At 40.4% G+C, this 11,064-nt stretch overlaps 1 protein-coding gene across 1 annotated transcript in view; it reads left to right on the forward strand.

The window, feature by feature from the left end:
• zcchc7 (zinc finger, CCHC domain containing 7) overlaps positions 1–1,789 on the forward strand; it is a 257,531-nt gene extending 255,742 nt beyond the window's left edge. Inside the window, exon 9 of the mRNA XM_063069052.1 lies at positions 737–1,789. Coding sequence (XP_062925122.1) covers positions 737–1,245 — 509 coding nt within the window. The 3' untranslated portion in view covers positions 1,246–1,789. The remainder of the gene's footprint in view (positions 1–736) is intronic.
• Positions 1,790–11,064: the final 9,275 nt, after the last annotated feature.

Raw genomic sequence — 11,064 nt, forward strand, 5'->3', positions numbered from 1 at the left:
GCTCACAATCAATTAAATTATCCTGATATCCCAGTGGTCTTGATCCCTGATCCCACTGTTGCATATTGGAGTGCTGAGTACATTCCATTGGGTAACACTCACTACAAATCCAGAACCTTGTGACTCAAAATCTAGACATTGGAGTGCAGAATTCTAGACTGGCAGCTCTGTATCAGTCTTCTGAATTAGCTCATAAACCAAGATTCCTTGCAATCCACTAAATTGGTGAGTTATTTTTGATGCCTTGATCAACATCACTAAAAATGGATCATCTGTTTTGCACAAGCTAGCTTCTTCCACTTCCTGTCTTGCAGAAGCACTCTATTGACTGTAAAATGTTATGGGCATTTAATGTGAGATGCGAAAGACACTATAACTTCAGATCATTTCCTTTCAAATGTGATACTAGATTTATTCAGTAAAATTTACAATCTATGGGCTTTTTCCAGAACACTTCTGCACCGCCATTAGATAGTTGCTTCAGTAAAGTCCTCTACAGAAAGGAATCTGACTTCTTGGTTAATTCATAATTCCCAAGGCATACTAGGGATGGCCCCATCCCAACAGCAAATTAGAAAGAATTTTTTTGAACCAAATGTTCTTCAATTAGTTTAAACCTAATAATAATTATAAGTACTATGGCTCATGGTTGAAAATATCACAATCCCGGCATGATCACTGCATAGATGAAAAGTAATGGAAGTTAAGTTTATTAACTTGACTGTTTCTCCTGTAGAGCTTCAAGAAGCCGGACTTCTTGAAATCAGCTTTCCTGCTAAGAAACAGTGCAAGGAGTCTGCAAGCAAGGATTGCCTTTCAAAGAAAGAAAAGAAAAAACAGAAGAAAGAGTTGCTGAAGAAAAGACGTAGGGAACGAGAACGAGGAGAGATCACCAGAAACAGTATGATGACAAAACGCAAAACAAAACTGCACCATCGTTTTCCCCCTATTCCACAAAGGCTCGATGGTGATGAGGAAGATTTTCCAAGGGGACGTGGAGTGAGGTTAACAGCATCCGATACTGCTCACCACAGAAATCACCAAAGTTTTCTGTTTGTACACGGTAATCCACCACAGTCTGATGGACTACTGGATCAAATGAAGAATAAGAAGAACAAGATAAGGAAAAAGAAAAAACACTTAACTGCTTCTTTAAAGCAGATAAAGAAAGGGTGGAAAAAGGCTAAAAAAACAAAAGTATCTGTTGTAGATAGTACAACATCCCCCATCCCAAATAATGCTTAAATGATGTCAGGAAAAAAAGCGCAAGAAGCCCTCAATTGCAGGAAGTATAGACTAGTCAAACTAGTAAATAGTTGCATTTGTTTCTGGGAAAGTAGGTGTCACATGGCAACAAAATAATGTAAACACTGTTGGTGTTAATTTAATTTGACATGGCATTCATGAACACATATCCACAGAATTCTGTGTATCACCAAGCCACTAGTGATGCTAACCAAAAAATGTGTGGATGAATAATTTGACAATCTTCCCAGGACTGCATTTGCATGTTCTGAGAAGAGGCACCAAAACCAAAATGAAGCAGTCCACATAATGGTTAAACAAAAGCCTAAATTATTGTATAGGAAAGGAGAAACTTGTTATTTTTTAACTGGATTAGTAGTTTCATTTAATAAAGATTTGAAATTTTTTCATTACAATTACATGCTGTGAGGTTATATTATATATTGTTCTTAAAGTTATAACCTCAGGAATGACATATGGCTTGTGCTATCACTTTACAAGTTATTAAATACTTAAGTATTCCTTGTTTAATAAATTTCTTCAAGCGGAATTTTCAGCTTCACCATAAGGTTTATTGTCTTTTCCTGTTTATCCTGAGGAAAAATCTTCAAGATCCTGATTTTTACTTTACATCCTAATTCCACATAAAAGATGTTTTATGAATGTTACTTGTCGAGAATGTATGAGAGGGAACATTATAGAAATTGAATGTTGAAGAAATGAATGCTATGGAATTAGTCACATTTGGTCCAATTAGCCTGTGGGAAGCTTATCATCATCTACTCACAGTACCAATTCTATCACCTTCCCTGGCTAAATCTGCATTAAGTCAGATCCTTGACAATTTTGGCATCTTTTCTGAACCAGAGGTGAACCTGTAAACACAAATCTGGAACAACATTTAAGATCCTGGAGAAACTCTGGCTCAGACAGCAACTATAGAGGGAAATGAAAAGTCATTGTTTCCCCCTAAAGATGCTATCTGACCTGCTGTATTCCTCCAGCATCTTGTGTGTTGCTTCATAGGCAAGCTTGACCTCATTTAGACCTTCCTTTAAATCAGGGGTAGGCAACCTTAAGCACAAATGATTTTCTAGCATGCATTATTCATTAATTTGAGGCAAAAACATAACTAGATGTACAGTTTGTATTTAAATGGATAATTCCCATATTTCAAATTTTTTATGGCATTTATCTGGCCCACCGTTCGTTCATTAATACACGATCTGGCCCTCAGAGGCAAAAAGGTTGCCGACCCCTGCTTTAAATTCAGCTCTTGACAAAGCTTTTGATTACATCCCCCTTAGCACCTCCACTCTTGGTCCATAATGCTTCTAAAAAGCACTTGTCACTGACTTGCTCTCACCTTCTGTAAGAGAATTTGGGAGAAGATTCTGCTTTCATACTTACCAACGCCCCTCTCATAATATACTTACCGGTACCCCCATAGTGTAAAAACAAGTCCACCATATGCCTTGCCTTACCTTGCCTTACCTTGCCTTGCACCCTAAACTCCTGGTGGAGTCATTGGGGCGCCATCATGACAAGCTTTGCACCAGTCTGTTCCATCTGTCGTGGTTGTGTGCCAGAGCCTGGGTCACCGCAAATGTTTTCCCTGTCCATTCTTTAATGTTGTCCATCTATCTTTTCCTCTGTCTACCTCTCCTTCTTTTCCCCTCCACATTTCCTTGTAGAATGGTCTTTGCAAGGCCACTGGATCTTGCTACATGGCTGTACCATCTCAGCTTTCTTTTCTTCACCGTTGTGAGAAGGTCTTCATGGGGACCAATGCGGTGCTGGATGGTCTTGCGGATCTGCTCGTTTGTGATGTGGCCCAAGTATGAGATGCCCAAGATGTTGTGATAGCATCTCATTTCCAATGCCTGTATCTTCCTCTGTAGCTCTGCTGTGAGGGTCCATGTCTCACATGCGTACAGGAAGATGGAGAATACCAATGCACGCAGGAGTCTGATCTTGTACTTTATAGTGATGTTGCTGTCCCTCCATATTGTCTTGAGTTCTACCTTATGCTAACATGAGAAAAATAATTCTGTTTTAAATTTTTATTTGTCTTTAAACCTAGCTTACACAGTACCTGTGCGCTGTACAGCAGCTTTGATATCAATGTGATCCTTGATGGTTTTTCGCAAGAGTTGAAATATCTGGTTCAAGCTGTGTCAGCAAAAGCCTTAAGTCCCCACAAATAAGAATGTCTAAGTGGTTTCTGTTTTTGTGAGTATGTGGTTCACTGCACTGAAACCTCTTTTAACAAGGTAGGAGAATGGAAATGCAATGAAGAGTGGTTTGGCTCTTCTCCAAAGACCTGGAAACTTCGTATGACAGTCTAGCCACATACCACAAAAGCCGACTTTTCGAAAAGCATTTTTGGTATTTTCATCATTCTGAATTTTAATAATATCTTCGTGTAAGCCCTCTTCCTGTTCTTTCACCTTACAGAGAAATGGGTTAATTACCCAGTCTGGAATTTCCAGATTGTTCAAATCCTTGAATTGATTCTGAAAATCCTTCTTCAGTGACTGAAGGAGTAAGTAGTACTCTTGCAGATCACTGTCTGTGAAAGAGAATGCCATACTTCACATGCAAGGAAACTGTGAACATTCTTCTCCTGATATTTTGCTTATATATTTCCAATAAAAGTGCATTTTTTACTTGGATTAAATTGAAATTCTCACCCTGCAGTTTCATATTTAGAATGTTCATTTTGTCATACAGATCGGGTAGGTATGCCAAATATCCACATAGAATTTCAATCTTGTTTCCCAAGCTCTTGTCAACTTTGAGCAAAAGTTCAACCACAGTGTCAAAAAAGATCAAAGAAACGTTTTAAGCAGCAGCCTTTTCACAGCCAATACACTTCAGTGTGAAGAAGCAAGCTTTCAAACTCTTCATCGTTATCATGGCATAACTGGTGAAATATTCTGCTATTAAAAGATGTTAGCAGATATTCCAAGAGTCATGCTTGAAAAAAAGTCACCTGCTGAGGTTTTTGGATGCGAGATGTTAACAATGAATTATACAATGGATTACAAACAGACTTTTTTCATAAATGCCACTAAACCAGCATGGCGACTTGACATATATGGTGCTCCATTTGTTGTACAAGAAATCATGTTCCTGAACGGAATATTTTTATCCTCAATATACATTTTGAGCTAGTTGTAGATTGATTCTCCTATGATATTTGTTTTTAGCTTATTACAAAAGAGAATCCCTTCATAAACTTTTCCTTTTTTGATCAACTGTACATATGCCATTAGCAATGTCTTGTCTCGTATAGTTGACTCATCCAGTTGTATCCTAATTTCTGTTTTTTGTAGCTCTGTGCATAGTTGATACTCAATGTCTTCACTCATTTCGTCAATATGACGAGCTACAGAGTTATTACTCAGATTAATTGATTTTAAAATATTGGTATCTATTTTGAGAACAGTGGTGAGCACTTCTGATATAACAGGCATTATTAATCTTTCACTAGTTGTTTGAGACTTTCCACACTTCGTTATCATTGTAGAAATATTATAAGCAGCAATTAGACCACTATCAAGGTCATTTTTAGCTTTCTTGGCAAATAACTCGAGTGTGCAAGGCTTTTCAAATGCTTCTTTCATTTTCTGGAACTGAGTAATCTATACGTAGTCTTTTCAGGGTGTCTTTTATGGAAGTGTTCCTGCAATCTTGATGTTTTCAGGCTTCATTAGACGGTACAGTATTACAAATAAGACACATGGGGCATCGCTGATCTGACGGAAATGGAATAAAACCATACCCCAGGTATGTAATATGGTATTGATGCACTTTCTGTTTCTTAGCAGGATTAGAATTCAAGGCTTTGCCGCCTTCAGACTCACTGCTTGGTTCTGGCCAGCACTGTATCGTTGTGCAACCTGTTTTCCATAGATCTGTGGAGAAAGTTGAGAGGTGTACTTGACTTACCAACTGTTAAATTGCATGAACTCACTCCATGCTGCAAGTCAAGGGGAACTGTTGGGGACCCTTGTTGCTATTTTATGCATCCCTAATAATGTCTGTTTGGTTGGTAAGGTTGGATAAGACTGCTGAATTTCAAACACGTGACGATGAATGCTCACTGTCTGTAGAGCCATGGTTCTTCCTCTGTTCCAATGCCTCATTCTTTTATTTTGGAAGTGGCTGCTCTACTAACAGTCACTCAGGTCTCATGCCTCAAGTCAAGAAGCTTAACAACCCCCCCCCCCCCAAGAACCTTGAATGCCCGTCAATGACTTCTATTTCCCCTAATGCCCCCTTAGGACACGTAACCATCCCATTGGGAATCACTGATCTAATTACTCCTTCTGAACATAATGGAGTCATGTTTAAAAATACATTTGCATTATGCATGCCCTTAACTGTAGGCATTTTGCAGTAGGCTTCAGTATGAATTGATAGGTCACATCCATCTTATAAGATTTAAATGGCAGCTGAGAGATTTCTTGAAGAGAATTTCAGTAAGAATTTACAGATCCGTCGTATAGGATTTGATGGCTTCTCTTCTAAAACATTTGTTGAGTTTGGAGAACCTTTTGTACAGATTTCAAGTAGGAGCTAGCAGATCCTTTGTAAAGTAAGGCTGCACAATGGTGCACTGCTCCCTTGTAGCTCTAAGGCAAAGGATTCAATCTGAGTGCCATGTGCTCCAATTTCTTCTCACATCCCCTAGCTGATCATTGCAATTACCTCAGGTAATTTGCAATGAGATGAGAAGAGTAGGACTACTGGAATTAAGCAGCGTGGACTCGGCCAGATGAAATACCAGAACATTGTGGAAGATTTTAAAGGAGGAAAGAGACGGAGAGGTTTAGAGAGAGTATTCTAGACCTAGGGGTTTAGGTGGCTAAAGAAAATTATAATGGGGATGCAGAAGAGCTGAAATTGAAAAGTTGGGAGCTGGGGATTGGCTACAGATTTTAGAAGTTGCAGCAGTTAGAGGAACACATCCAACAATCTTTTTGCATCAATATTGGTGCAAATATTGCTACTACAGTTTGGGGAAAGGTTGCTATTTGTATCTAAGAGAAGATTAGGGGTGTATAGAATGGCACATTGCTGGGGGCGGGGGGAGGTGAATGGAGGTGATTTATCACTATAGCTGATTATCCTAAGGGTACCCGGTGCCAGTCCCAGGGCAATATGGCTCAAAGGTAATGTCATCTACGAGGAATTACTCAGATGAAATTTCTGAGCTGTGGAATTCAGGAATCAATTTAAATCAGCTAGTACAAGAATATGAGTGAATGGGATGAGGCACTATATGGGCAGTAGTTTTGGATGAGCTCATGTCTGAGGGAGTGTGGTGAGAGAGGTAGCAAAGGGTAATGATTTCAGCCACAGAGTGCTGAGTTTGACAATGACATGGAGCCAGAAGTAATTGGTCATGGTAGTAGAGTAGATATAGAGGCACAAGGGAGTAGTTTGCAGGATTCAGATATGACACCATGTTTATAAATGGTCTTGACATAGACTGATACAAGAATGCAGAGGATAAATGGAAATTGTAGCTCTTGTAGAGCTCTGGGAATGAAAGGATCTTATACTGAGTTCCAGGTGGTTAACAAAATTCTTATGGAGGACCGCATTTAGCTGTTTTACAGATGAACAAGAAACTTTATACTTTAAAGCCATATGTTACTTATGTAAGAGTTTGTTATAAACTAATAGAGCCCCGTCTACTTCTATGGCAGAAAGCCAGTGGCTTACACAATTCCTGTCAAGTTGCTCTTATTCGCTAATTAATGCTTAAGTTAGGAAAATTGGCTTACCGGTATATAAATTATAGAGTCATTATATTATCGAAGAACATTCAGTCAATGCTGACTGTTGAGAAGAATCCAATCAGTACCAGCTTGCTGTAGACCAATTAAATTAGGCCCAGTCCATGGTCCTGCAAATGATTCTTTTGTTCAATTATCTTTAACAGTTCCTGACTGACTTGCTTGTTTCTAACACCTTCATAAGCAGTGAGTTCCAGATCATAATCCCTCAAAGCATAAAATTTGGCCCTTGCTTCCACCCTGTTCTTTTTCCTGTCAATTTGATTATGTGTTTTCTGGTCCCTAGCCCAGTTACTAATGGAAATAGCTTCTATTCATCCTGAGGGTGACAAGGAAACGTACACAATGTGATAGTTCAGCTGGTTGAGTGGTGTCATAACAACAGCCTTGCACTCAATATTAGTAAAACCAAGGAGTTGATTGTGGGCTTCAGGAAAGAGAAGTGGGGAACACACATCAGTCTTCATTGAGGAGTCAGCAGTGGAAAGGGTGAGCAGCTTGATCACAGAGGATCAATCCTGGGTCCAGCATATTGATGCAATCACGAAGCAGGCATGCCAGCATGTATACTAAATAAGGAGTTTAGAAAACATAGAAAATAGGTGCAGGAGTAGGCCATTTGGCCCTTTGAGCCTGCACCGCCATTCAGTATGATCATGGCTGATCATCCAACTCAGAACCCTGTACCTGCCTTCTCTCCATACCCCCGATCCCTTTAGCCACAAGGGCCATATCTAACTCCCTCTTAAACATAGCCAATGAACTGGCCTCAACTGTTTCCTGTGGCAGAGAATTCCACAGATTCACTACTCTCTGTGTGAAGAAGTTTTTCCTCATCTCAGTCCTAAAAGGCTTCCCCTCTATCCTCAAACTGTGACCCCTTGTTCTGGACTTCCCCAACATTAGGAACAATCTTCCTGCATCTAGCCTGTCCAATCCCTTTAGGATTTTATACATTTCAATAAGATCCCCCCTCAATCTTCTAAATTCCAACGAGTATAAGTCTAGTCAATCCAGTCTTTCATCATATGAAAGTCCTGCCATCCCAGGATCAATCTAGTGAACCTTCTTTGTACTCCCTCTATGGCAAGAATGTCTTTCCTCAGATTAGGGGACCAAAACTGCACACTGAGTTTGAGGAGATTCGATAAGTAATGTCACCAAGGGTTCTTACAAATGTCTATAGATGTATAGTGAGAGCATTCTGACTGGCTGCGTCACAGCCTGGTTTGGAGACTCCGATGTCACCAAAGATTCTAGCAAATTTCTAGATATACTATGGAGAGTATTCTGACTGGTTGAATCGCTGTCTATTATGGAGGTACCAGTGCACAGGATTGGAAGAGGCTTCAGAGGATTGTAGCCTCAGCCTGTTCTATCATGGACGTGAGCATCCCTGCTATTGGGGACATCTTCAAAAGGCAGTACCTCGAGAAAGTGAAAACTATTTTTAAGGAACCTCACCATCGAGGACATGCCTCTTCTCATTACTACCATTAGGAAGGAAGTAAAAGAGCCTGAAGACACACATTCAACATTTTAAGAACAGCTTCTTCCTGTTTGCCATCGGATTACCGAATGGTCCAAGAATCCTATCTCAACGATTTTGCTCTCCTTTTGCACTGACAGTAATTTCTTATGTATTGCACTGCTGCTGCTGCAGAACAACGTTCACATGTCAGTGATAATAAACTGGATTCTGATTCTGTCCAAGCCTATCATGAATTTGTACATTTCTCATTCTGACTTTTTCCAGCATAATACTGTAGGTGAAATCCATTATCACAGGACAATTCTATTTCTCTCAGAATCTGCACACTTCCCATTTTCTATAATTTCCTTAATCAAGTAAAAGTTTGAGTTTTTTAAAATATTTTTTCAAGGAACATGGGCTTGGCAGACCGACCCAGTGTTTAATTGTCCATCATAGTTGTCCTTGAGAAGGTAGTAGTGAACTTTTTTTTTTGAACTGCTACTATCCTTGTGGGCACAATGCTGTTCAGGAGAGAGTTCCAGGAGTTTGATGCAGCAGCAAAGAAATGGCAATACACTTTCAAATCATATAGCCTGAATGATATGATTTGGAGGCCAATTTCCAGGTGGTGGTATTTCCACGCTTTTGCTGCCCTGACATAATGTCAAAGGCAATTGCTCTTACTTCACCTCTAGTATTCAACTCTTTTGACCAAGGCTGTAATGTGATTAGGAGCTGAGTGCATTTAGCAGAACCCATACTAAGCTTCTGTGAGCAGGTCATTGATAAGCAAGTGCCACTTGATAGCACTATTGATTGTCACTTTGTTGACGATCAACAGTAGACAAATGGGGAATAACTGGCTGGTTTGGATTTGTCCTTTCTGTTGAGGACAGGATATACAGTACCTGGACAACTTTCCACATGTCAGGGAGGTGCCAGTGTTGTTGCTGGAACAGCTTAGTCAAGAGACCATGACAAGTTTTGGAGTACAAGTCCTTAGTGCTATGCTGCAGTGTCATCAGAGGTCATGGTTTTTGCTATAACCAATGCCTTTAGCCATTTCTTGGTATCACATAATGTGAATTGAATTGGCTGAATTCTGGCATCTTCTCTGGAGAAGGCCATGAAGATGTGCAGCGTTTTTCTTTTGCACCGATTGGATGTGATCGAAAGGGGTGTGTGCACCAAGCTGTTCCTTAAAATCAGCCTGACATAATTGGAAATATTTGGAATATGCACTGCAGTCCAAATACCATAGACTTGGAGGCAACACACACAAAATGCTGGAGGAACTCAGCAGGCCAGGCAGCAACTATAGAAAAGAGTACTGGTGATGTTTCAGGCCAAGACCCTTCGGCAGGACTCCAGCATTTTGTGTGTGTTGCTTGGATTTCCAGCATCTGCAGATTTTCTCTTGTCTGTGATGAGATTTGGAGGCACTCCCTTTGATATTAATTTGGGTATTCCATCAGCTTTTCCCTCATGGTTGGTTGGCAGGATTTAGCTCTGTAAGAAGAAGAGTTAGCCTTTAAATATAAATATCAAAAAAACAGCAAACACTAGAAACTTGTAGTAAAAAAGCAGTGCTTGAAATATCCCATCAGACAACATTCTGTAGAGAAAGGAACAGTAACTTTAAATGTTAAATGTTCTGACCTTTAGTCAGAACTGGAGAAATGGGGAAAACAACTGTGTTTAAGTTGCAAAGAGAGTAGTAGACCATAAAATACAGGAGCAGAATTAGGCCATTTGGCCCATTGAGTCTGCTCCACTATTTCAACGTGACTGATCCAATTTTACTCTCGGCTCCAATCTCCTGTCTTCTCCCCGCATCCCTTCATGCCATGACCAATCAAGAATGTATCAACTTCTGCCTTTAAATATACATAAAGATTTGGCCTCCACAGCTGCCTGTGGCAAAGAATTCCACAGATTCACTCTCTCTGGCCCCTCTATTCTGAGACTGTGTCCTCCGGTCTTAAACACACCCTCAAAAAGGAAACGTCCTTTCCACATCCACTCCATCAAGGTTTCAATGAGGTCACCCCTCATTCTTCTGAATTCCAGTGAATCGAGGTCCAGAGCCATTAGATGCTCTTCATATGACTAGCCGTTCAACCCTGTAATCGTTGTCGTGAACCGCCTTTGAATCCTCTCCAATTTAAGCAAACATGCTGGCTCGAAGGGAACAAACTTATTCTTTCTCACACACGGCCATCAAGTCTGTCGTAATTCTTTTTGTCACTGAAAATACTGCAGTAGTTAAATTAACAAGCAGCAAATCTTTAGGATTATGGGAGGAAAGCGGAGCATGACGTCTGTATTGCAGCAAAATGGTTCATTTCTACCGCACGCCCCGAACTCCAGGTGCTGCTTTCGGTTCATGTGGACAGAGGTCAAGCTGAGCGACTGGCCGGTGCCAGTTTCGAACGGAGGGGCGGTTGGGAGCGCCGCCTGACCTAATGGTCTAGCGAGTCGCTGCCGCCGGGTCGGCTCGCACCAATTCTCTACGGCAATGAGCTAGGCCGATTT

Source organism: Mobula hypostoma, chromosome 16 (genome assembly GCF_963921235.1).
Source record: "Mobula hypostoma chromosome 16, sMobHyp1.1, whole genome shotgun sequence".
NCBI lineage: Eukaryota > Metazoa > Chordata > Chondrichthyes > Myliobatiformes > Myliobatidae > Mobula > Mobula hypostoma.